Source organism: Ptiloglossa arizonensis, chromosome 1 (assembly GCF_051014685.1).
Source record: "Ptiloglossa arizonensis isolate GNS036 chromosome 1, iyPtiAriz1_principal, whole genome shotgun sequence".
In the NCBI taxonomy this organism is placed as follows: domain Eukaryota; kingdom Metazoa; phylum Arthropoda; class Insecta; order Hymenoptera; family Colletidae; genus Ptiloglossa; species Ptiloglossa arizonensis.
In genome coordinates, this window is record NC_135048.1 from 20,555,626 (window position 1) to 20,583,611 (window position 27,986).

The following is a 27,986-nucleotide window of genomic DNA, read 5'->3' on the forward strand; positions in this document are numbered from 1 at the left end:
GTCGTTTGCGTTACTCCGATTCGAGAGTCAATCTGAAGAAAATATAGTCTACGAACGTAGAATACATTCATTTCGAACCCACTGTATTTTATTCATTGTTCTCTTCGAGTAGCCAGTTCAAGTTCGACCAGTTCCTACAAAAAATTCTCTACCCATGTTTTGCATGTTGATAATTGGCTGTTTCGATTTTCGAACACGAACGACTACTGTACCGGTGGAAATAGGGAAGGTTGAAGTAGATCTCTCAACTTCGACGAAGAGAAAAAGAGAAACGTGTTTGTTAAAAGTGGTGTCTTTTTTTTTACACAAATTTGAAATTTTTTCGATAACTGAACATCGTTTGAATCGTGGTCGGCTACTTTCTGGAAGAAAAGGTCAACCTACTTTTGAAGAATGTGTGTACTATTTTGTAAGTAGATCGAGAATTACCTTCCAAGCATCTTGTAAAAATTAAAAGTAAAATCTCTTTTCACCAGTAGAATTTTTAGGTTAAACGTCTCGGCACAATGTGGATTTTAAGATACGTGTATCGATTCTGTTTGACGTGTCTGTCGCGGAAGGCGTAAGAAAATCTTGGCCTGATCCAGTGCATCTAGTTCCCAAAGAGCGAACCTCGGTCGGTTGCTGGGTGCCGATTACGTCGTTTCTTGCGGGGGAGTCTGTACTTACGTTTCCACGTTTACGTTCGCGAACGTGTATGGGTGATCACGGCCGTGTAGGTGTAGTATAAGCTTCTCCCGTGCTGCGCAAGGCAATACAGATTTATGTAAGTATTTAGCGCAGGCTCTTTGCTTTATCGCGAGTCGCCCAGCTAAGACATCGTCGGCGCGCTACCCAACCCACTGACCTGACCGTCCGAAAATTTTCAATTATTTTTTCCATCCCCCTTCCTCCGCCCCTTGGTCCCGTCCCCTTTTCCCGTGTCGTGTATCCCGCGGGATCGAGCCACTGTTGACCGTCAATTATCTTATCCGTTCATCTGCGAAGAAGACATCTAAAATCTGATACTCGTCCTTGGACAACCTATCAATTCTTCAGCGACGCGAATACGTTACTTTTGCTCGTTTAGATGCTCAAATTCGCTACTCGTTTAAATGGAAAGAGAAATATACTTTACCAGAGTGTCACAGAGGTTTCTTACTCGGTCTTATTATCAGTTTGCTATCGATCGTAGTAGAGATCAGACTTTGATACTCTTGTTTGGAAATTTGTAAAAGCAGGTTTATGGTATCGATCCATAGAAAGGTTAATTCGGAATTGAAATATTTAACCAGAAGAATTATTCGTGACACGTTATGAACAATTTGACGGGATAGTTAGTATTAGGTAGTCGCGTTATTGTATTCGTAAAAGTTTTCATTGCGTCGATGGTCGTTTGACTGTATTAATTTCAAACGAGGAAGATCTCTTTCTGAAGCATACGCGAGTCTATACTTTTATAACTTGCGTTAGTGTAATGGTTGAAAAAGTTTTCAATGGAAATTTTTTAATTACAATTCATCCAAGTACTACTACTACTACGAAAGACCAGTAGAATAAAAATGGTCGTTGGTTGTTTCAGGAGGAAATATGCCCGCCATATCCTGGTCCAACTGCGGCTTGTCCGCGGTTACGTCCTCCGTCGCGGTCTCAAGGATACATGTATCGGATCAAGAGTACACGCTTGTCCACCAGGACAGGGAGACTGCTGTTTGGCCAATCATGAAAAGACTAAAAGCCATTGGTATCGTATCAACAACCCCTCTGTCGAATCCTGACCTTCGAGCAGAGTGGAACTTAAGCTGTATGGAATTCTCGCTGATCCTCGTAAAGGGGGAACTAATCAGTGTTCTTGAATTTACTAGAAACGGAATGGACGACACTGAGCCTCATCCGTTTTTACGTTTCATCGTCGATAACTCTAACAACCATGATTCACCGTCGTACAATACGAGATAACATTTGGAATCGAATCGATGCGTTGTTAAAAACGTACTGAACGTATCGAACAAGATCTCTCGTAAGATACAATATTTTTATATCGTTCGAACGTGATTTTTGTTTACATTGCTTTGAGATTATCTTTCGATCAACAAGGAAAAGTACAGTAATCTTTTCCAGTAGGAGTACCAACGCAATACGTTGAATCGTGTCAACTGTGTTCAATCTTGAAAATAAAGTATTCACGAGTATGATTGGTTTCGCAAGAAGTACAGTTGTAAATTAATAATACCGAATAGGAAAATGAAAAGTAACAAATTTAGTCAATATTTAAAAAAAGTCAATTATTCAAATTCTCATAATATTCTTCGTAATTATATGTTTCGGTAACTATAGTGACGGACAGCATTAATGGACGACACACGACGACACGGGAGACATCTACAAGCTTAATCGTGGGTCTAGTGATAGTAGCGCCAACGATATCTCGACGCGGGAAATTTAAAACCCAGGTAAAATTTAAAACCTGTATTTAGTCTTTAATCGAATCAACGAAGAAAACGATCATTCCTATATTTTTATTTTCACTCTATAATACACCCTCAAGGATCACAACTTGAGAAACGTTCCCCTACATAAAACCCCCAAAGTTTCATAATTTTTCCGATCGTTAAGATCGAGATCATCGTAGGTCTAGTGATAGTAGCGCCAACGATTACTCGACGCGGGAAATTTAAAACCTGTATTTAGTCTTTAATCAAATCAACGAAGAAAAGGATCATCCCTGTATTTTTATTTTCGCTCTATAATACACCCCCAAGGATCACAGCTGAGAAACGTTCCCCTACATTACACCACCGAAGTTTCATAATTTTTCCGATCGTTAAGTTCGAGATCATCCCCTGTCGGTCGACGTTCGACCCAATTATCATCGAAGGTTCCTCCCGCGTAGACGGCGGGTGATTTTCTTACACGCAAATACGTAAGTGGTCATACCACGCGAGAGGTGTAAGGAGTATAGGATGTTGGTGTTCGGTCGATCTTAATACTGTCTTAAGCCCACCAGAGCACAACATAAATTATGTATCGCCTTGGCGTAAGATGCCTCCAAGATCCCAGGAGCACCTGGTATTCCTACTTCGGCTCACGGTTTCTCTAAGACTTCCTCCGCCTCCATCTTTACCCCTCCGTCTCGGTGGCAGTTTATACGTTCCGGCAGCATCTCCTTCCGCGGGTCCCTAAATTTTCTCGAAGTCTATAAGGGTTAAGGAATTAACTGCGGCTGCTAGCCGGACTGCTGCGAGCCTACGGGGTTCTGATACGACTCGTTGCAGGGTGGCTGCCTCTGGGAGCTTAATAGCTCGTGCGAGGGGCAAACGAAACGGGGATACGGGGAAAGAGGTGGGCACGGGGGGTGGGGGTGGGAGTGGGTGGGGGCATCAGGATCTTCGTCGAAAGCCATTACAAGGATTTCTTTTATTTACGGTCGCGAAAAGAGCTCCTTTGCTGCCCGGGCTAAGTGGTATGATCTTCTCTCCTCGTGACTCTTCTTCTACGATAGATCTTGGCCAATGACCGACTAAGCGGCCACTTTTGGAGGCTTAATGTTCTGTCCGATCGTGTAATATTTGGCTATAGATCAATTAAGAGACGTGGCTTTTCTGCCACCGGCGGGGATCGTTGCGCCACGATGGAACGTAACTGGCCAATCTAGGACGTGGTCGGTTCCGTTCGTTAACCGTGATCTCAAAATTCTCTCGAATCGATCGCAAAGCTTAAATCGCCACTCGGTAGTAGCTACGTCTTGGTGTGTCGCTAGGGGTAACGGTGGAGGTTTCCTCGCGAATGTTCAACCGGAAGACGTTGTACTTTTTCGACCTAGAAATAAATACGAGAACACTTTATTGCGTTTATGCAGCGAAGGTTACGCACAATCTTGCTGCAGTGCATCCTTTCAATATTAATGAATTTTTTCCAACGATTTTCACTTCGGTATTCATCCAGCATTCAATTGACAAGAGCTCAATCTTTCTCCAGTGCAAACGTTTTAATATCGATTAGATATCATTGAATCCTTTTCCAACGATTCGCTCCACGATCTTCGTAGTGTGTCACAGACTCTCGACCTCAACCTAGAGAATCTACATTCTAGGAACTTGATATCTCGAGCACTCTTATTTACGCGATCATCCGTATCAATGTTCAGCTCGTGAACTCACGAATGTTACGATCAAGATCCTCCCTTTGAAGCAACATCTCCCCAAGAAAAATCTTTTCCTTTCCCTCACGCGTGGTCAGGGTGCGAGGCGAGTGCCGATAAATTAACAGGATTAATTATCCGACCTCCGGATTAAACGGAGCCCAGGATACGGCCTACCATTCTCGACGATCTTCCTTCCACGGCTCATTACTTTCAATCGCTGCTCTTCAACCCTCCTCCCCCCACCCTACCACCTCGCCAACTCTCTTTCCTCGTAATTTTTGCCATAGCTACCGACGACGAGGTTGGGGCGGGATTAAAGAATAAGAAAGAGGGGGGGTCAGGCTTCGTTTATATGACCTCATCTACTACCTCATCGACCAAAGAAAGACGAAGATTAGGGATAAGCGAAGGGAGGGAGCCAGGGACGAAACGAGAGAGAGAGAGGGAGAGAGTAGCTGCGTCGCCGACCTCGCCATCCCTTAAGGATTATAAGGCCAATCCTGCGGCTAATTTGCGAGCTCTCGAATTCTCCCTCCAGCGTTCCGCGACTTCGTCTTAACCGGCCTATCATTTGCCTTTTACCCGTTTCACCCGTTGTTTTCTTTGTCTTTCCGCTTTTATACTCGACTACCGAGCAGCTAGGCGGAGCCCGAGATTTTCGTGGTTATCGTTTCAATTTGCGAACGTTTAACGCGAGATTCTTCGAACGTTTACGAACGTGGAGTATCTCGGGGATTTTTGCACATACACGATTCGTTTGGAAATCATTTATCGAAGAGTGGATCGAGGTGACGGTTGACGTTCGTCTTTTGGAGAGTCTCCTTTCGTGAAATTTTTTTAGAGATTTTTTTTTTAATTCTCGTGGAGAATCAACGAAGAGATGTTTCGAATTAATTTCTTTTGGTAACTGTACGAAAGGTTGTGTCATTTATATATGCGGTGGTCGATAGTATAAAATTATCTTTAAAATATCGTGTACATGATATAGTATGTTGCCATTGTCTAGTGTTGGTCGGAATATGCTGGAAAAATTTCATGGCAGAGTTAACGTTGAAAAATCAACGCGAAAGTTAGATTCTTCGGAAAGAAGCCTACTGTTATCCACAAATAAAAACTTGCATAAATTCTGTTGCGTCTGTGTCTCTATTCGTTCCGTAACCCCTCTTAGGCTCTCGTGCAGTCACGCGGTTTTGTTTACCCGGAGTGTCTCATCTCGTTGAACGAAGTATAGGCACGTCTCCGGATCGGTCTTACCGACGAGCCCACCGGAAATTTGAAACAAAATGTCAGAAATATTTTGTGCAAAAGTTACTTCGATGTTACGGAACAAATTGCATACGAATGAACAAAAGACACAATAAAATCGCATAAAAATCTAGCCACTATTTCATCCCTTGTTTACGAACCGAAGAAATTAGCCAAGCAAAAATTCTCTTATGGAAAAGTAAAGTTTAATATTCTTCTAAGAAAATATTCATTTTTCTCTAATCGAATTTTCAAGATAAAATATATATAACGAAACAACGATATTCGTATCGAAGAACGAAGTTTTCGGTCTCGAGGTCTCGGTGTGCGGGATTTCTACAGTCCCATTTACTAAATATACATTTCGAACGCCTATAGGCGTTCAACGCACAGACTAGATCGACCGAAAGTTTATAAACTCGTGCAGCATCGAGACGTCGAAACAAACGTTTGAAAACAACGCACGCAAACTTTCGCACATTGCTAACGATAAATAGATTTTTGTGCTTGGTGTACATTCACCAAAGACGAGATATTTACCGAAAATAAATATTTCCAAGAAACAAAGTGAATATCGATCCCTGGACTCGTGTCCCAATTCTAGCAGATCATTATTCCGACCACGCGATATGGAGAGCATAAGATTCCCCACGAAACAGTATTAGGACACTTTTACCGCTCTCACTGATCGCTTACAGCGATCTAACCATCCTGGACAACATTATCTACGACGAAACGTCCGGCAGCTGCATGGAAACAGAATAGTTAGGCATATCCTAACCGCGGCTGATAGGAGAACAGCGTAGCTCCGCGTTTTCTCTTTCTCTCGATCTCTCTGTCTTGTTCCCCGTTATTATTCAGGAACTTTGCTGACAGCTCTCCGGATAGGCAGATAAGAACGTCCTCTGAATGCCGAAGCGCGCACAATGCTCCTTTGGAACGACGTGTACCCACGTCTCGTGGTTACTTTCCTAGCGTACAATCGCGCCGAGGCCAGAGTTTAGTGCGTATCGTGTCGAACTGCATCCTGGAATCCCGAATTTTCTTTGGTCAGGCAGATTCGTCGACCGTTTCCTGAGCGGAACCATTTCCACGATTTCATCGATTTACCGCGTCGTGGCATCGAAAACGTCACGGTAATTAAAATAATACGATAGGATGCGCCAAACGGACCCACCGATTCGAATCTAGGTATCGTTTAAACATTACCAGGATAAACGTATTTGCTGGGTTCATTTTCCTCCGAATAATGGAATTTAAAATAAAAAGTGTAAAGTATTCCTTGGTGTAAAGAAATTCTATCGTTTATTTTTCTTTGGTAAAATTGTAATTTGTGTCGTCTGTGTTACTTTTCCTCGATTAAGAATTTCAAGTTGCGTTAGAAACTTTGATGTTTCGATCGAGGTATTTTTCTTCATTCTCGACAATCGTGGTGAGGTTTGATAACGATAGCTGTATTTCTCGTTTCGTTTGTTTTACGTCCTTTGCACTCGAGTAAGGTGAACCGAAAAATGGAAAAATAAAAAAAGGAGGAAACAGAGGATAGATTGTGTCCCGATTGAGAATCGAAAGCAATGAATTCTTAAAAGTTAAGGATTCAGTGAAATCGAATGCGATCATTGCGCACGAGTAATGGAGATCTTTCGAAGCTTCGATGTAAATCTTGACGCGTTAAATTATCGCAGAGCTGGTTACTTCGAATTGAAATAACCGAACGTTAAGAAACGAAGAGAAAGAGGCAGGGTGTCGGTGAGGCATTTCTCATAACGATTTACTAGCGAGGGTGTGGTCCAAATTGGTCCCATGCCGACTGACAAATTAAGATCAGATAGAAGGATGATCCTCGAGGCTGCTGACTTTTAGATTTTCATAAGGCATCGGCCTGCCACCCTACCCGACGTCTTACATTTCCCTCTGTCCTTTTCGAGCTCAATTTCCTTATCCGTTCAACCAGCTCGTCTTTTCTTCCTTTGCCGTCGCTTGCTTCTTTTGGATTTCGTTTGTTAAACACAAATTTCCCAAGAACGAAACGAATCATCTCGCGAATTAGTCGTCGAATATACACATCGTAGTCGGAGTACCAATATTCGACATAGGATTCGAAACGTAACTCTCACTTGTAAATGTTTGGCCTGGTCGCATTCTACTCTAATAAAAATAATACGCGATGAATACTTGAGTATACCATTAGTATTTATATTACTCGATTAGAGCAAATACAATACGAATACTTTCTTACTCGAGTAATAATATTTAACTCGTATAATTCGAGCAATAGTATTCGAACGATGTATTCAAAGTTGATTCGTATCATTTGAATATCTAGAAAGTATTTGAATATTGAAGTATTCGAATATTCCCAGCCCTAATAGGGAATACATTCCTAGCAAATACATGAATACTTTCTTACTCGAGTAATAATATTTAACTCGTATAATTCGAGCAATAGTATTCGAATTATGTATTCGAAGTTGATTCGTATCATTCGAATATCTAGAAAGTATTTGAATATTGAAGTATTCGAATATTCCCAGCTCTAATTTCTAGCGACTTTAATTAGCAAAATTAAAAAATCTTGAGAATTTGGCTACAAACATAAGAATTTAGCCTTATAATTGTGAGAAATTTTTATTTATTAATTATCCGATGGCTCTTTCGACAAAGCTGGTCTTGTCAGGCGCGATTAAGTCAATTTTTAATATTTGAAATCTCATCGCTTATTAGTGAATGATCAATGTATAAAAAATTGTTTTAGAAACATGGAGTGTAGTTAAAATTGTAATGTTTAAAGACAAGTTCATTTTTGATGGATTACTATTACCATTTCGTCATTCCTGGTAGAAAAATAACGAAATCAACTTACCTCGATACGTCGATAAAAAAGAAAAAAAAAAATAGAACAATATATAAATAACTTCCCAAGATGTCAGAGATACTTAATTCGAATCCCGAAACGATTCACCTGGCATTAACAATTCGACTTAAATATTTCGAAAAGCGCCCCTAAATCCTCGCTACTCTCTCGACGATACCTCGACTCGAGAGGCGTAGCTCGATAACGATAACAAAAGGGATAAGGTTCTCGTCTGTATAGACGGGGTTAAGAAACGGTCGTTGCAACGAAGTCGAAATTCGATGTTTTGCGAATGAACGAGCGCCGACCCGCGTGGATCTTTGCGAGACACTTTAATTGGACAAATCCGCCTATCCTCATTAAATCCAGCCCGACTTCGGTACGATCTCCTCGACGACATCCGTGTATCTCGTAGATGACAAGAACAACCCCCTTTGTTTTCCCGCGTCATCGTCGATTGAAACGGAGCCGAAAGTTTCGATATCTTTCGTCGGGTACGGTGATATTGTGACGCGGGCCACGATAAACATTCGATTCCATTTTAATTATCTCGTTCCGTATGGGATTTTCCGGGGATAAAAAGAAATAAGACTCGCTCGAGCTCGGAGTTTATTCAGAACGAAGGTTTCTTTCATTCGAGCGAAGTGGTCGAGAATCGAGTGAAATTATAGCGACGAAAATAATTCAGTGAAACGAAAAGAGGAATAAATACACTGGCTCTATATACGCGACCAGTTATCCACCGAATTATGATTTCTTTCTTTCACGTTGTATTTAAAAATAATTAAATTTAACAGGGAGAATAGTTACTTTGTGAAAAATATTTCTTTTGAAATTTTGTACACGTAAGGGAACATTTATCCGTTCCTCGGTAGAAAATCTTTTTATCCAACGAAGAAATTTGATAAATATTATTCTACGTTTTTCACATTTAATAAATATTGTTTCACGGGTTTTTCTCTATGTTTAACATCATCGTGCGTAACTACACGTAAGCATTTCGTGCAGTTAATTGTGTTATACACAGATTTTAGACTACTGATAATAATTTACCATCCGTGTAACCGGCGCGTCCTTCGACTCCTTTAGGAAAGGATTCATTGACTATTGTGACGCTTGAGTTAGGGTTGACTCGACAACAACACGCGACGGTCTTATCTTAGAGCGAGATTTCGACTCGGCGGTCTGCGCGTCTCTAGACTTGGAGACAGTATCACGCATTTCCACCGTTCTATGTATACGTATGTATCACATCTATTTAGGCACTGAATATGCATACGAATATATCACATTCGACGATGTATCGCGTTCAATTCTACGTGAAAATGTAGACGAGATCCAGCAACGATACCGCGTAGGAAATTGTATTGGAATTCCAAACTTTTCGGTCTTTTGTACCCTCACTTTTGTAACTCGAATGCGCAGAGTGATTCACGAAACTGGAACAATTCGCATCTCTGATTCGCTCGTGGATGGAAAAAAATTTGCGGAGGAAGATGTTAAATCTTTTAAACGGTTTAACCTCCCACGATCCTATCCAAAGTATTGTTAAAGTAACGTTTGAGAAACGAACGATGAAAATTTTGAACCTGTTTCGTTTCCAGTTACAGTGATTCCCGTGTTTGAGAATTTTTATACGCGAGAATACTATTAATGGATTGGCGACGTTTTTCCGATAAAGAGGACTCCAAACACGACCTCATTCGGACAATTTTTAATTACTCGTTATTCGATCATTTTCGGTAAACTTTCAATTATACGTGGTTAAAAATCGTGTCGAGTAATAACGAGGATATAACGAAAAAAATAAAAACTTCAGTTTTATTCGATAGATGACTTATTTCGTGTTTGATGGCGCATGTAATGCGAGACTCACCTACTGTTGATCTGTCTCTCTCACTCTCGTTGTATTTACTCTCCTCGTTGACCGTTAGATGGAGATTCAGACACAACCTGAGATAAAAGAAATACCGATGCTTGGAAAAAGAATCGCTACCTACCCCGAGTGTATGGAAAGAAACACTGAATTTCAAAGAATTGAAATTTTACTCTAACAGAACGAGGCAATTTTTAAAAATAAATTCTTAATGTCAAGAATCTCTCAACTAGGCCCAAATGATTGTCAATTTGGAAAAATTTAAAGATTCGTTGTTTCAATATTGATCGAAGGAGAAAATTTGTTTTATTAAAAAAAAAAAAAGGACGAATACGAATATACGTAAAAAATATATAGAATGGGTGACAGAGGTACTGCAAGTCGTGATGTATAGTTTTTATTCGACGTTATTCTCATATGTACATTCATCAAGGTCCATAATAATTATATTAATCGTTATGCAATAATTACAATAAAACTGCAACCCGTGAGCGTGGTTACAAGTCAACGATATTAAGGAATAACAGGTCGATTAACGATGTTTACTTCTTCTCCTTCGTTCTCCTTTCGTGTTGCGGTACATGATCGTAATGCATTCTGGCTTCTTGGTTGCTTCTAATTTACGTTACTTGAGGGAACGAGCAAGTCTGCGTGATACGGATGCGGTTGCGGCGATTCACCCTCGAAGAGGGCCATTTTCAAGCGCTTGCACTTGGCTCGGCGGTTCTTGAACCAAAATTGCACGTTTTTCGGCTCCAGCCGTGGAAACTTCTGTCGGTACGGCATCCGATTCAGCTCCTCTGTATATTTCAGAATTAGCTGTGAATTAAGCAGACAGAATCTTCTAAGCAACTTAATTTATCATAGATAAAACGCGACGACATCAGAGCGGTCGAAAATTTATTAATAGAACAGTTGCGTATCGGTACCGGTTGAGACAACGAAGGTTCCAATGTGTTTTTATTGAATTTCACGTTCGAAGAATAAATATGGCACACGACGATAGTGCAGTACATGGATCGTATTTGCTATCAACTACACACACACACACACACGCGCGAAAAAAAGGGTAATTGTGACTTTATAACCTCTGCTACTTTCGTCGTTCGATTGTTCATCACGGAAATAATTGAAATTGATCGACACACAAATTGTTACTCGTGCTTCGCGTCAGAATATTTTTACAAACGTAGAATATGATTGAACCGCGTAATATTGAAATTTTAATTCCGGAAAGTAAAAAATTGTTCACCGCGGGGAACGCTGGCAATGAGAAACTATGAAAAACGAAATATTATACTTTCCGCAATTTAGAATACTGTCTTTTTAAAAAGAATCTTTACCAAACTATATAACTCACGAATACGACACTGATATTACAATTACAAATTTCTATATAATATAATAATTATTCCTCTACGATATTCACAGTTATAATTTTCATTTCATATTCATAGATTGTACAATTTATTAATATACAACATGTAAATTAAAATGTCACGACAAAATTAGCTTGTTTAAGACTGGCTCGTTCATTTATTCGGATAGTCTTTATTTATTCATTTTATCCGCGATTACACTTTCTAAGAATTTAAACGATCGTTGAGGATAATCCTAGAACGCCTCTTCAGGTTTGATCAGAAAAGAAGTATACTTCCTAGGAATTTAAACGATCGTTGGGGATAACCCTAAAACGCCTCTCCAGCGTCGTTCATAAAAGAGAAGACGTTCGAAAACTTGCTAGAAACTCAACAGTGTTCAGTTATTCAGATTTGACTACTTGACAAGCAGAACTTACAAACATTCTCTTTATCGTACAAGTACCCTAGAAATATTACCGAGCCATTAGAGCTGAACGCAGGTAGCCCAACCTCTGGCTCGGATGCTTATTTTCCAGCGTTTCGAGCACACGACAAATTACTCGCACAGGTTGATATTAATACTGGCAAATGAACGCGCGATAGTTAAAAGTTTGCACCGTTCAACTTACCGCGTGACTGGGATGAGTATTGTGGGTGAACCAAGCCTCGAGCCTCGGTACTTCCGTCACCGGATCGATGAATGTCCGATTCCTCTTTCTCCTCTCGTCCAGCATGCTCGTGGAACAACCGGCTGGCCCGCGTGGCGGCAAATAAGGTGACATGTACATAATTCCGTGACCGAACATCGGACTGGGGACCAAAGAGAATCCTGGCGGTAGAGGGCCTGTCGGTCTTGCCTCTTCGTCTTCGGAACCAGAGGACACTCTGGCGTCCTCTTGCTTCACCAAGGATGGCGTCGAGGGTGGTGGTTGTTGATCCTCGGGTCTGGTCGTCAAGGACAATGGCCCGACCGGTGGGCTACCAGGTGGGCAAAGAGACGGTGAGGTAGACTGAAAAATGGAAAAGTAAGAGCAATTACGTAAAACAAATGTAGGAATTACGAGCACGATTGTTGACACTAGAACTAACGATAGATTTTGGTATATTGAGGTATTCCTTGTACGTGTCTGAGAAAAATTGATCATTGTGAGATTGATTGTACGTATAGAATAAAATAAGTCATAAAGTCTTTTGGAAATATGCTATGGAATTTAAAATAAATTTCTTTGTGAAAACGGTTGAAAGCAGTCATTTTGACTGGTTGGTGAATCTAGTGTTAAACTTATCGATTTCGATTCTTCTTCTTCTAAGTAAAAATTCTTCTGAGTAAAACTTCTAGGTAAAAATTTTGTTCGATTAATTCGAATAATCGGAGTAGAGTCGAGAAGAAGCAAGAGGAAAGATTAGTCTTAGTTTGCGAGATTATAGAAAGTGGTGCATCTATAGTACGCGTGCGAGAAGATTGCATCTGGAGGTTTAAGGAGAATCTCCTTGGGTAAGACAAGGATGTTTGGTCACTCAAATGATTGTGTTCATATAATACAAACGCATAGAAAGCAACAAGAGAGAGTTCTTCTCTAATAAACGCGTACCGACTTCTTTCGCGCATCTACTTTGCGCATCACCAACCGCATAGATGGCGATAGCACGCTTTTAAAAGGACTCTCTCTCCCACTCCGCTATCCGTGTATCCACAATAGTGTGAACAGATTCGTTCGAACCAATTTGTACATGCCACCGCAGACTCGACCACCAGACACTCAGAACGGCGCGCGCCGGAAGTCGAACCGCGAAATTTTAATTACTTATATCTCGAACTCAAAGCCTCAGATTATGATAAAATTACTCTTCGCTATCAATTGGCACGTCTAATCTACGTGTTGGCGTTGTTTCTATCATAGCGAGACATTTTGTATATCGCTTGGAAAAAAATTAAATGGTACTTTCACGCTTCTCTCGCAATGTTAATTCGAAACGACAAATACATCAGCGTTGAAGATTTCCAAAATGTTTACTCAAGAGCGGTAACGGTTACCAATTTAATAGAAAATTTCAATAGAAAACAATTTCAAATGAAATTTACCAAAAGATAGTTACACGTTCTCGAACCTTTACTTGTGCTACAAACGATCGATCTCTATCGAAACAAAATTACCGAATTGTTATCAGTTTCGGTACCAATATTAATTTCAATCTTAGGATCCAAAGCTATGGAAACACATGTTCTTAGAATATAAAAATACTACACTTTCCAAGAGCGAAACGAGTGTTCCTGTTTCTTTTCTTTCCTGCAATTGCGCGAATCTTCGGTTGTCGATACTTTTCACACGTACCTGATGTCTGGAATCCTCTTCCTCGTCCGTGCAATCTTCGCTGACGATGCTGGCACCTCTTGGACTAAGCCCTGGAGGGCTGTAACCATTGACGCCCCTGTTCTCGGCCCTTTTTTGAGCAGCTCTGGCGTTCTTGAACCAGTAGACAACATTGTTCACGTCCAGAGGTTTCCTGCCTCGTCGGGAGTCCAGGGCATTCAATTCCGAGACATAGTGCTGTATCTGTTGACGCGATGGGTGTTGATTTTCCCCGAACCATCGTTGAAGACGCGGTAGCTCTAATTCAGGATCGAAACTCGTTCTCATCCTAGTTTTATGCGAGTATTGGAGGAGCGCGGGATGAGGAGGACCGATAGCGCTCCCTGCAGACCCAATAGTGGTGCCCCCGTCCGGCTGAGGGCTCTGCGTGTGATGGTGGTGATGGTGATTCGAGGAAGGCACGATTGGGTTCAGGCTCAAACCCAACTGTTGCTGTTGCAACCACGACTCGAAGTTCCGCTTGGTCTCCTCTGACAACTCGTTTCCACCTCTGCATAGAGATAATAATGTCATCTGAAACGCAAACAATACATTGTGCTCGATTACCAGGAGAAGAATTATTTTACAACAGGTAACAGGGATTCGTCATCCTTATGAGGATTTTACGCTTGGAATGAGAGGTGTCTCGAGGAATTTATAATTGACAAAGTATTTGGTTGATTGTTTTAAAATTTGTCAAGAGTGTTCAGGGACCATTGAAGAATATCTATGATTTTTCTTTTGGTAACAGGTAACAGGTATTCGTCATCTTTGTAGGGATTTTACGGTTGGAATGAGAGGTGTCTCGAGGAATTTATAATTGACAAAGTATTTGGTTGATTGTTTTAAAATTTGTCAAGAGTGTTCAGGGACCATTGAAGAATATCTATGATTTTGTTTTTTGGTAACAGGTAACAGGTATTCGTCATCCTTGTAGGGATTTTACGCTTGGAATAAGAGGTGTCTCGAGGAATTTATAATTGACAAAGTATTTGGTTGATTGTTTTAAAATTTGTCAAGAGTGTTCAGGGACCATTGAAGAATATCTATGATTTTTTTTTTGGTAACAGGTAACAGGTATTCGTCATCCTTGTAGGGATTTTACGCTTGGAATGAGAGGTGTCTCGAGGAATTTATAATTGACAAAGTATTTGGTTGATTGTTTTAAAATTTGTCAAGAGTGTTCAGGGACCATTGAAGAATATCTATGATTTTTTTTTTGGTAACAGGTAACAGGTATTCGTCATCCTTGTAGGGATTTTACGCTTGGAATGAGAGGTGTCTCGAGGAATTTATAATTGACAAAGTATTTGGTTGATTGTTTTAAAATTTGTCAAGAGTGTTCAGTGACCATTGAAGAATATCTATGATTTTTTTTGCGTTGATACAAGAAATGGTTTTTTTTTTAGAAAATTGTTATCAAAGATATATGTCAAAAAGAGTGATTTTCGATTAGTACTATCGGCTGAAGTACGAGTAAAAATATATGAGATCGTTTATGATAGCACATTTTCGTGCACACTGTCAACGTAAAAGGTAACGTTAGAGATTACTTTGGGATTTTGAAATAGTAAAAAAGTTCCTATACGCGTTCGTACAATTTGACCTTGTTTCCAAGTTACAGGCATTTTTCTATTTCAATAATTCTCGCTACAAACTAAGCTAGCGTAACTGATTTCACTCAGCTGTTTACTATCAACGCTTTACATCTCGTGTGTGACCTCACCGACTGTTTGAACTAACTGATTTCATATATTCGAGTCGTCGTACAGGCTGTACACGGATTATGTCAAAATAATTTAAACCTGATAAACATCTAGCTCTTCGAAAAGTTAAACCGTCGTTGCAAGTACAAATTTCTTAAATATTGATTCGTTTAGAAGAAACTAGCTTCTTTAAAAAAATGTACAAACTTTCTAGAAAGAATTAGTATTAATACCAAAAAAGACAAATAGGATATCCCAAAGGATATCGGCAAATAGTTGCTGAAAAAAGTTGTTCGTCAATTTGAAAAAATCGTTCGTTACAATCTCAAATTTTAAATTTGAAAAAATCGTTCGTAACAATCTCAAATTTCAAATTTGAAAAAATTGTCCGTCAATATCTCAAATTTCAAATTTGAAAAAATCGTCCGTCAATATCTCAAATTTCAAATTTGAAAAAATCGTCCGTCAATATCTCAAATTTCGAGTTTGAAAAAAATCTCAAATTTCACAGCAATATTTGAGGTACATTCCAATACTCTCGTAACGTTAGACTTGAAGAAAATGCACCAAAATGAAATAAATAACAATTTTTTTAAGCAAAGAAGATAGTACAGCCCTCTCAAATTCGTTATCCATTTATTAAAAGTATCTGGTTAATCCGCGCGACGGTTAATAATCGTAGCGGTAACAGCGGTGAAAATGATTCAGCGACGACATTATAATCGGGAGTTCGTCTGAGGAATAATAACGCGGCAGGTGGGCATTAAGATATCGTTGCGATACACGTTCGTCTCTGGGGGTATTAAGGCGTCAGATTACGGAAAAGTTTAGGCTCGTAGGAAATAGTACGAGGTTTAAGAAACGTGTGCGTTATCTGGACGATGATTTATAAGAACAAACATCTCCGCCCGCGAGGATCAAGCTGCTCGTCGCCACTTTAATAACGCGGTAATCCGTCGCGTATCCGTGGCACCTTGGTAGTGCCAGATACGACGCAGAACAATTGTTATCCACCAGCCTGTCACCCGCTAAAATCCTCATCCGGCGAATTTTACAACCTGGGCACTTAATCATTCAGCCAGGCAAGCAGAGACGCGAAACGGTTGACAGGGAATGAGATTTCAGAAATCGGTTGATAAACACGTAAGCATTCGTCGAATAAAAGGAAAAAAAAAAAAAAAAAAAAAAAAGAAAAGAAAAGAACGATGGAAAAAGAAACGGGCCATCCAGCTTATCTGACGACATCGCGCCTGTAATTCGAGGCCTGATTTACGCCTATTTATTATTCCCAGATGACGCAGTGGCGTCAGCTGATCATCCGCGGGGTAGCAGTAAATCAATCGTTCGCGGCAAGAGCTGATCAAATATCCTCGAACGAATTCACGGAGTTGTCAACGCGGCTCTAACGCAGACTTTTCCGTAACGAGGTGATCCTCGGTAGATTAGAGGCGAGAGACAAAGTGGAAAAACAGGAAGGGAATTAATCGAGATTCTAGAGCTCGCGAGGTCACGGAATCCCTTGCTATTGGTAAGTATTTTTATTTCAACTTGTACCCGTCTCTGTCGTTTAGAATAAAATAACACCTGTGTTTATATTAGAAAACAAAAAAAAGACACACAATTGATATCTTCGTTGCTGCACTTTGGTATTTTTTTGATAAATGCTCGTTGAAGTTGACGCACATTTGGATCCACGAGCGAAGAGAACGAGGAGGATGATTTCGAGAATTGTTCTCGATTATTGAAATTACTATTATTGAATATAAGTTTGTAAGAAAATATGAAATTTTTCTTCCGAAATTTTGGAAACTGTTGCGCCCTGTCTACCTCGAAAATATTCTTAATAATGTTGAAATATCTAATATAGTTGTAACATTTTCTCGACAGTCAACGAAGCTCGAGCTACTCTACGAGAGAGGAGGTCAACAGCCTCTTACCGTTGAAGAAAACTTCCAACGATATTAAGAATGTTATAAAGTACGTTAATCGACTATCGAATATTTGTATTTTTCGTACTATAACGAAGCAATACTATGGTAATTCGAGCATTTATTATATAATCTTCTTAACAGAAGGCACACCGTTAGAGGGTTTCTTCAACAGTCATTGTACACAGTGCGCACCGCACTTGCGGTTCGTCTTTTCCGTTTTAATTCAATTTGTACAGTTAGTTTTACTTTGCTCGTTCCTTTTGGTGGAAATTTGTTTCAAACATTCCTGGCTCCCAACGTGATATCTCAAACCGCTAACTTTTCTTTTTAGCATACCATTGATAAACATATTTTTCTAACCTACATTCTCTCGTTAAGTAAAAGTCTCGTAAGCATTACCCTTCTCGAGATTGTGACCAAAAAAATGGAAGAAAGATACAGAACGATGTCGATATAATACTATAATATACACCAATAATATACCAATATACAAAAATGAACAATATACCTAACAAAATAATCCTGACATCCATATATACGTACAACTGACGTGACATTCAACCAGTCAACTTTTGAACTCGAGCACGGATAACATTACCCTAAATTCTCAAAGTAAAAGAAACATCACCTGTAAAGAAAATTTCTAAATTTCTGAAAAATTCCCCAAGACTTTCCCTTTACTAAATGTTCTCGTACGTTCGTAAGTAAAAACTAACCAACCCGTTACTAAATAAAATGTGAAAATAATCCAATCACAGAATTATTGGGTTCGAAAAGTCGTTTCGTTTTCCAAATCGGAGAATATATAATTTAATAAAATGTTCGTACACTCTCAACAAAACTCGTGTTTCATTCTCACCAGAAGAAACGAAACGACGTTCCGAACAACCTAATATTTTCCTCTAATTCCTCTAATCGCTTGAAAAACGAAGATATTAATATTCCTCTGTAGGCAAATATGGCAGCCGAGTTTGCCAAACCCCGAGAAAGACAATGCTGCGGAAAGGTAAAGGCGTCGCAGTCGATCATGCAAATTCATCGAGACTTTACGCAAATCGGTTGGGCACTACCGACATGGCGGAGTCTTCTCCGAATGATCGGCAGATTAAGTCGCACGTACACATTACTCTATCATAGCCGTTCGCCATTAGCCGACGGGCCGAAACTCGAGCAGGAAACGTCTGTCAGGGAAAATTGGTAATCATAGACCACCGCGAGCGGCATTAAAGTTCGGGGATGGGCAAGTATAGCAGGATCTTCAAAGAGAGTGCACTTAGATAATGCCCGCCCGTAGCGGGAGGGGGAGGGACAGAGGGCTGTGGGGGGACACCACCCCTCCTTCTTCCGATATCGAGGGTGCTTTTGATGAAGGCTGCGAATTTGGTTGAGTAAAGGGTAATCCTATCATACGCTATGAGATCTTCATTGCCGTCGAAAGGGCACGCATGCGCTACCCTCGCATGGAAATCGTACGGTGATGCTCAAATCTTCGGAGAAACGAAACCGAACGGGTGGTCCCTGTGGATGATCGCGTCGTGGAAACTACGAAACCAGCGAAACGAATCTCTCGTGGACCATTTTTAGGTAGATTGGCTCGCGGAATGGATACACCCGACGTTGTACCGGGTGTAAAATGGCCCAGGTTGCGCGTAGATTTACCGATGGGGTTAACAGTAGAGGAACTAACTCGGAATAAGAAGTTACTTTGACTGATTAGAAGTATCCTTGTGTTTAGGATTAATATTGAGCACCTAACGTGGTACCGTGAGTAATATGGCTCTGGTTCTGTGTAGATTGGTAGAAGAGGTTAACAGTAGAGGAACTAACTCGGAATAAGAAGTAACTTTGACTGATAATTACTGATTAGAATTATCCTCGTGTTTAGGATTAATATTGAGCACCTGACGTGGTGCCGAGGGTAATATGGCTTTGGTTCTGTGTAGATTGGTAGAAGAGGTTAACAGTAGAGGAACTAACTTGGAATAAGAAGTAACTTTGACTGATAATTACTGATTAGAATTATCCTCGTGTTTAGGATTAATATTGAGCACCTGACGTGGTACCGAGTGTAATATGGTTCTGGTTCTGTGTAGATTGGTAGAAGAGGTTACCAGTAGAGAAAATAACTCGGAATAAGAAATAATTTTGACTGATAATTACTAATTACAGGTAACCTCGTGTCCAGGATTAATATTGAGCACCTGATGAGGTACCGAGTGTAATATGGTTCTGGTTCTGTATAGATTGGTAGAAGAGGTTAACAGTAGAGGAACTAACTCGTAGTAAGAAGTTACTTCGACTGATAATTACTAATCAAAGGTGTCCCCAGTTTTGGCGTTACCACATGTGCAGAAAGTGACACCCATTTCATAATGTCTATGACGCACCGTAGCTTTGAACGCGGTTCAGCGATCGAAGTAAAAGGAAAAATAAATTTTGGTCGTAATATCAAGTTTTGGATCAACGTACATTACCGGCCAAGGGATTAACCCATTTCAGTATTACCGCGTGTACAGAGAATGACACCTATTTCGTAACACCTATAGTGCACCGCATCATTATACGCGTTTTAGCACTGTTCACAATTCGAGATAGAAATGAATGTTAAATTTTGAACGTAATATCACGTTCGGATCAACCTACATTTTCAACCAACAACTACAACTCGACCTCAACCAATGTAGCGAATAATATTTTCCCTTGTCCGGCCACCTACATGTGGAAAATACCAGGGTTGGCCTTCCTATTGTGTATTGATCAAGCATTAAAACAATAATTGTGTAAGAATGTTTTTTGAACAATATTGCCTCATTGTGCCCGTTATGCATTATTGGATTGGACACGGTTTAAAATCGCGTATCGGAAAAAGCACGAAAATGGTTACAACCGAGAGACAACCGACTCTTCCTATTGAGTTCTTGATGACCTGTTAATGACGTCTGTCGTTGTATATAATCGAAGTCTCAAGTTATATAATAAACCTTGTTAATAAATACGTTTATCGTACGTACCGCCATGTGTATCATAAACTGTCGATTTTTTTTTAAATAATCAGATCTCACTTCGTAGTTAAGGTTGCTATTATAATTCAACGAAACGAAACAGTTTCTAGGAAGCAATAAGTTTGCTCGAAAAAATAATTAAAATTTCATAGAAACGCAACTAACAGCTGAACAATGTCAAAAGAATGTTTCTTTTCTAAATATTTTTTTTCAATATTCTCTCACATTCGAATCATTGTCGCGTCTCATTTTGTGCATCGGAAAAGGATGTGAAAATATAATGAGCGTGACGAATCAATCGCAATAACTATATATATGTATATAGTATATATATATATATATATATATATATTCACCGAAGAGATAAACCAGAGTGACGCATCGTTGTTGTTAACAATGGAATTTTAATTATTCGAGAATGCTTCCAACTTTAAAAAGGAGAGCGGGAAATGTCATCGTGGTGACTCGAAACCAAGAAAACATTTATTTAAGACGAAGATCAGCGACTTGCGAGCAAGAGTCTACCAAAGATTACCACAGTGGTTTCCAAAGGAGGAACAAGGGCGCCAGCCGGAGGACTTCTTAATGAGATTAGGTGGCCCGACGACAAACACTCTCTGGTTAGATTTACATTTTATACATTTTTAAGCGGTCTTACAACGGGACTCCTTTTCGCTGCTTGATCCCGAATCGTCCTTAAACTTCTCGCTTTAACGTGGTGTACTCGATCTTAATCTTCGTTTTAAATACCGATGTCTTGGTCCAATGGCGGGTGAACCACCCTGTAGAATTAACTTTTAATCTTGGGAAAGCTGACAACGTAGTTACAACATGGTTCATCCGTTGTTACGAAAATGATTAAAAATTACGAGCAGTGAATCTGTTTCATCGTGGTTTTGTTAACTATCTAAATATATTATGATAGATTTTTAACCGGTGTTTCTATATAATGGACACGAATGAAGAATCGACCGTTCGTTAAGAAAAATTTGTCCGATCGACAATGAAAGATTCAAGTTGGCTTGGTACGATGTTGTAGAATTGAATTTAATTTTAACATGGATTTGGAACTGACTGAGGCTGATCTGAAAAGAAAGTTTGGAGCATAGCTCCAAATAATTTACAATTACAATTACAAATAATTTTGCTTCGACTTTATTTCCCTTGGAACATTTATTTTTGTCATCCTTTTATTTGTTCCTTGTTATAATAAAAGTTCTGTCGTATAAAGAACGGTGAAGCACGTATGATTGAAATACACGACAAATTTTTAATACATTTTCAATATTATCCGGTGCTGCGTTTTTAAAAATAATCCTGTCATCTGTCAGGAGTGGTACAACATTTTCAACAATAAAGTGTTTCCGTGTTACGCTTTACATATTCGTTCAAAAATATAATTTCCTGAGATAGCTTGGCCGCGTTGAATGCAAGAAACGACGTTATCAACTATTCTACGAAGTAGAACACTATCGAGGTAGAACCTAGAGCACAAATGTGTGACAGTAGAACAGGAAGTAACTCTACCAGACTTCGCGAGGTTATACCACCACGGGATAAATTATATATTGTGAATCGTTATTATTAAATTGTCATTTACAATGTGCGTCAAAAGTAATATCACAATGTTTCCTATTTACTGGATACCAACTTTCATAATTCCATTTCAGATTTCCATAGTCTCGTATCGATATCACTCTCGACTGTTTTGAGAGTTTTAAAATAAATATTCATATTACTTGCAATTAATTACAAAAATATTTAAACGGTTTGCAATCACAATCTATCCAAGACTTCTTTATTTCTTGACAAACAAATGGTTAAACGTTATTATTTGAATAAAATTCTACATATTTCTACGCAAAAGATCTTGGTGATTCAAAACGTCGTGACAAAGATGAACAAAATTTTATTCGAAAAAGGATGACAAATACTTTATTCGATTTAACGGTTGAATTTTGATTTATTCGTTGTGGAATATTCGATTCCATAATAAAAATTTTTATGTTCGTTCAACGAGTATCGGATAAGAAGTTGTTTATCCGTTATCTGTTATTCGAAACTTTTATCTAGATAACAATGTTGCGCATCTCTGGTCTCCGGCGAACCAACGTAACAAAGTTTCGTTCTATTCTCTCCCTATCGAAGTAACCCAGTGTCAACGCGGCTCTACTACATTAAGTTGTAGCAGAGATAGTGTATTCGTGTCATCGCACGATACGCCAGACTGACGGATGAATTTACAACTCTTTGGTATAAACGCCACGCTCAAGAAAAGTATTAATGAAACTTACCTCGTCCAAGGGGCAACCAGCTGATACAAGAAGCGCATGACTGTGCAGCAACAGCAGTCTTAACAATTTGTTTCTAACTTCGGCCGCTGGACTAGGCGGTGGTGGTCTCGATCTGTACACCTCGATCTTTAAGGTCGCGACTGAGGTCAGTTCAGCCAAGATGTCACCCACTGTTAACAGGGGTCCATCTGCGACTTTCTCCATTGGCAAAGGTTTCCAGTTTCGTATGACGATGCTTCCTCTGGCGCTCGGTATGAGGTCGCTTGAATAACCTAGACGCACCAATGCCTCGCCTACTAAATCCTGCGAAAGGGACAAATGTTATTTGATTAAAACCATTCAAGAATTCGAATCGGGACTATTCAAATAATTTAGTATTCGAATATTTGAGTATTTGAATATTTGAGTATTTGAATATTTGAGTATTTGAATATTTGAGTATTTGAATATTTGAGTATTTGAGTATTTGAGTATTTGAGTATTTGAATATTTGAGTATTTGAATATTTGAGTATTTGAATATTTGAGTATTTGAATATTTGAGTTTTGAATATTTGAATTTTCGAATATTTGAATATTTGATTATTTGAATATTTGAATATTTGAATATTTGAATATTTGAATATTTGAATATTTGAATATTTGAATATTTGAATATTTGAATATTTGAATATTGGAATATTTGAATATTTGAATTTTCGAATATTTGAATATTTGAATATTTGAATATTTGAATTTTCGAATATTTGAATATTTGAATTTTCGAATATTTGAATATTTGAATTTTCGATTATTTGAATATTTGAATTTTTGAATTTTAGAATACTTGAATATTTGAATATTCTAATATTAGGGTACTTCGATATCATTATTCGGAAAAAGTTTTGTCCGATTATATACACCGTTGTGAGAAATCAGATACAGACACACATTCCTTATCATTAATTACGATGACAAAATCTCTTCGCGAGCATTATCATGGATTTTGACTCCAAAAATCTTTTTCAACTACGTTCTTTAAACGGATTGAAGATACCTGCATACTGTATCAACGATTTCTTCGAACGATGGAAAAATACCACGAAGAAACTTGCAACAAAAGAAACGATTCTCGTTTGAATCTCTTAATTTACACCGAAACGTACAATTTTTGTATCATTAAATACATTATCGCAAAGAAAAAAAAACAGTCGCTAATACCTTTATTTACAATTACTTCACTTTTTAGAAAATTATTCCCTACGTACGTGTTTTAATATTTATCAGCAACTTATAATTTGATAATTGCATTTTTAAATAAGTTAAATTTTTCACAGAACCGTAGGATTTACGTAGACGTGAAACATACTTACTTGGAAAGGCATGGCCACGGGGATGATAACATAGGAATCTGTTTCGACTTGAGGCCTCCGCCAATTCTCACGGGAGTTGCTTACATGACTCTCTACGATATTGTGAATCGTTTCGACTACACAATGCACTGGGAGGTTCTTTCCTGTAACATAAGTATACGCATATTAGTTACAAACTTCGTTCAAAATATTTCTAACGCTACTTGATTATTAACAATGCAGTTCCTTCTATCCGTAGCTAAAGTGTTTCGATTATTTACATCCAGAATCTATCGAATTGTGAATCTTTTAAAATTCTTCTTCTTTACACACCTTTTTTCTCCTTTCTCTGTTACCAATATTATTTTAAAGTAAATGGGAACGCTTCGATGATAAAATTGTTATTTACAAAATAAATCGAGTAAAATAAATCACCAACATATAACGAAGTCACATTTATTCTCAATAAGAATCTTTCCAATTTAGTTATTTAGAACAAGCAAGAGTCATCACAGACAAGTTTTCATTGGGGATAAAATCGATTATTTACACTTGTTAAAATTCCTATAGCTCGACGAACTATAAATAAATCTACGTTCAAAGTTCGAAATCGGTATGCCGGTTAGTTTTCTTAAAAAAAAAAAAAAAAAATCTCAAACATTTTCAAAGCTCCAAGCTAGGCAGATCCCTAACGGTGGTACATTCGTGGACCACTCGCGCGCGTAATTCAATTGTTCGTGAATCTCTATAATTATTTATATTGTGCGACGCAACGTCGATAAAATGGATGTAAAGACAAAACGGAGCGCGGTACCGATGTGTATCCCAAGACTACTCGAAGAATCAAGCTAGTTCCGGCTCTACACAATTCGACTGACAATAGGCGCGCGCTTTCGCGTTTCGGGATTTGAATTCGAGGGTCCAGATGATTCGCGGAGCTGAAGATCGTTGAGAGAAGTCTAACTCCCGTGCTAAGCATATGCAGATCCACTCGTCTATCCCGAGACAATAAGAGCCGGGCGATGGCACAATAGCTGCGATCCTTGTGTAACCCTGACTTAAGTCCCGGAGTCTATCCCACTCCAGGTCATAATCCCAGACTTCTGCGAAACCGAGGAAATGGAGAACGGGAGGAAGCAACGAAAGAAGGGAAAGGAGGGTAAACTTGGTTTCGCCGATTCTATTCGGGGAACGGCAAAATACTTATTAGCAAAAAATCTCGGCGTCTGGCAATCGAAGAAGAAACGCTATCTGCTTGGTTAAAGCTCTCAGTAAATCATGCGTTTCGTGTTTGCCCTGGGGAACACGTGCCTGCGCAGCTTACATCGTGCTTCTGTGTGTAACGCGTCGATACGAGACGCTGCCAGGCTACATGCAAACGAGTCGCGTTACATATAAATCAATTTTACCACGGAAGGAGCACATTGTTGGAAATTGAATAATCGAGAAATTATCTCCCATCGACGTTCATCGTTTCCTATTTTTTTTCTTTTTTTTATCGTTGTTTCTTTTTACGAACTTTATACTTTGTACTTGAATTTTATACCTTTCTTCCTCTCAATCGACGCGATTGTAATAAATTTCGTACTCTTATTTTCAACTTGTTCTCTCTCTTCGCTTTCCTGATTTTATATTATTTTCTGGCTCTGTTAATATATTGCTGTCGAGGTTGATAACAGTATATAGCTGCAGCATTTTAAATAAACGTATACTTATTTTTCTTTCTTTCTTTCTTTTGGGTACTGAGTTTCTTATTATATCTAATCTTGGTATAATAAAGGTGTATTATTATTATTATTATTAGTAGTAGTAGTAGTAGTAGTAGTATTAATATTATTTTTACTATTAGAGATACAATTTGTAAATAATAAAATTCAAGTACAATCAACTACGACAGCATTAAAAGGAACTATTGATCTAGAAGAAATAAAGGAGACCATAAAAGATTTTTATATGCAACAATATATACGGAAATAAAATTCTAACCGGAATATGTGCACGTAGAGGACGAGATATAGCTAAAAGCGTTAATTCGAGACATAACCTCAATTGCAAAACTTAACCTCGGTTAGATGTTGGCAATTGCAAACGATACAGTGTCGGAACGTTGCAACTATACTTTACGTGCAATTCATAATTGAATCCTATTATACGAAATATTCGATCGGTCTATTTTATACGTTTTATTTCTATATATACATATATATCAGTTAAAAGCGTGCACCGCGTTAAGTAAAATTACCTAGAAACGTGGTCGACGGTAAACGATTTTCCGATCGAACGCTGGTAACAAATTCATTTAATTAATCGATGTCGTTTCCAATTATTCCAAGCATCGAAATAATTTTCCATTCTTCGTCGTCCACACGTCAAGCGATTTACACGTTATATCATAAACTGCTAGAGGGCGTTATCGATGCTAGGTGATGTAAGGTGCTAAGTCTCTCAGCAAGATGACCAACAAAGGATTTACTGCCGGTGGCGCGATATTAGGTATTAATGCCCTAAACTTCCATCTAATACGCTGGTCACCATAGGATCTACCCCCAGGTTGCATAAGACAGGTCGTACCTAGGCGAGGCCGAAGGCTGACCAGTGGCCACCTTAATCCAGAGACGTATAGTTTTCATTAAGGTGGCCCGTCCTGGCGTCGTCTCTGTACCGGGATCAGCTGGTTCAAGGTAGGCTTTTACTCCGCAGATTTGGCCACAGGAGACCGTATTATGCGGTCTGTTTATTAGCAACGTTCCTTGATGCGCAAAGATCCCTCGTGTAACTCGTTGCTACGCTCTGAGATTTCTTTTACAAATGTCGACTGCTCGAAAATTCTTCGTTCATCCAACCAACAAACACGTTAAACCTTGCTCGTAGGATTGATTCGATCGTTCGTATTTTTTCTCGAAATAAATTTAATTTAATTGTTCGTTTCTCTCCCTATTTCTCTGTTGAGTTTTCAAAGATCGAAAATCTGAAGTAGAAATTATTTTTCAAACCTCGTACAATGTGTTTTTTTTCGAGGAAATAATGGATACATGTCCCACGAAGTGTTACACAACTCATTCGATGCGTATTGAAATTGTTTATAAACATCGTGATTAAAGTACACGATCAATAATGCATATGGATCGTCCCCAACGTAAACGTTGTGAAAGATTCCTTCGACTTATGATTATTCACAACACTGTAGAACAGGTTACACTGTACCGGGCCAATCTTCGGATATCTGAGGTATTAATATTCATATGTCGATTGAAATGTATTAATATTCGAATTTCGATCGTATCGAGGTGTGGCCATGTACGTATCTGTCAGTAACCACAGTTCGCGAAACGTTTCGTTAATGAACCGGTAGATATGTTTCTCCTCTGACTTCGGTACGTTAAAAAGAAGCAGGAGACGAAAAGTGTCAACCGCTCGTCCGCGAAATCTTTAATCTCTACAACCGCAAAGACATTTCTCATTTCTGGTGCAGGTCCTATCGGGCGTCTGGTTATCTCCCCGTTTACACTGTGAAGGAAGTACGACGGAAGCGTCAGGACGGTTCCTCTTTGACAGTTCTCGCTGCAAGATAAGATTCATCCGAAGGACAACCCTTGAAGAAGCGAAACCGTGGTCTCCCCTGATAGATTTCTTTCGTTCATGTGTACCGTTACATTTATAGATCATTAAACGATCGGTGAGTCGTATTCTCTTACAGCTGACGTTAGAACTATTCGAATTATTTAACATTCGAGACTGTTATAGGTATCCTAACGGTACGAATAAATTTCGATTATTTGAGTATTTAAATATCATATCGGAATACTCGAGTAATCGAATATTGTTATCAGAATACTTGAGTATTCGATTATCATTATTGGAATATTTGAGTATTCGAATAACGTTATTTGAATATTTGAGTATTCGAATAACG

The 27,986-nt window shown here is 39.0% G+C and overlaps 1 protein-coding gene across 2 annotated transcripts in view; it reads right to left on the reverse strand.

The window, feature by feature from the left end:
• Window positions 1–10,479: 10,479 nt before the first annotated feature.
• Dve (SATB1_N and homeodomain domain-containing protein dve) overlaps window positions 10,480–27,986 on the reverse strand; it is an 81,449-nt gene continuing 63,942 nt past the window's right edge. The window contains exons 3-7 of one of the 2 annotated variants that reach the window (XM_076308524.1): window positions 24,095–24,237; window positions 22,744–23,046; window positions 13,793–14,344; window positions 12,089–12,469; window positions 10,480–10,917 (exon numbers count right to left, since the gene is read on the reverse strand). In XM_076308524.1, coding sequence (XP_076164639.1) covers window positions 10,714–10,917; window positions 12,089–12,469; window positions 13,793–14,344; window positions 22,744–23,046; window positions 24,095–24,237 — 1,583 coding nt within the window. In that variant the 3' untranslated portion in view covers window positions 10,480–10,713. The remainder of the gene's footprint in view (window positions 10,918–12,088; window positions 12,470–13,792; window positions 14,345–22,743; window positions 23,047–24,094; window positions 24,238–27,986) is intronic. The other variant, XM_076308533.1, reaches the window with a different exon arrangement.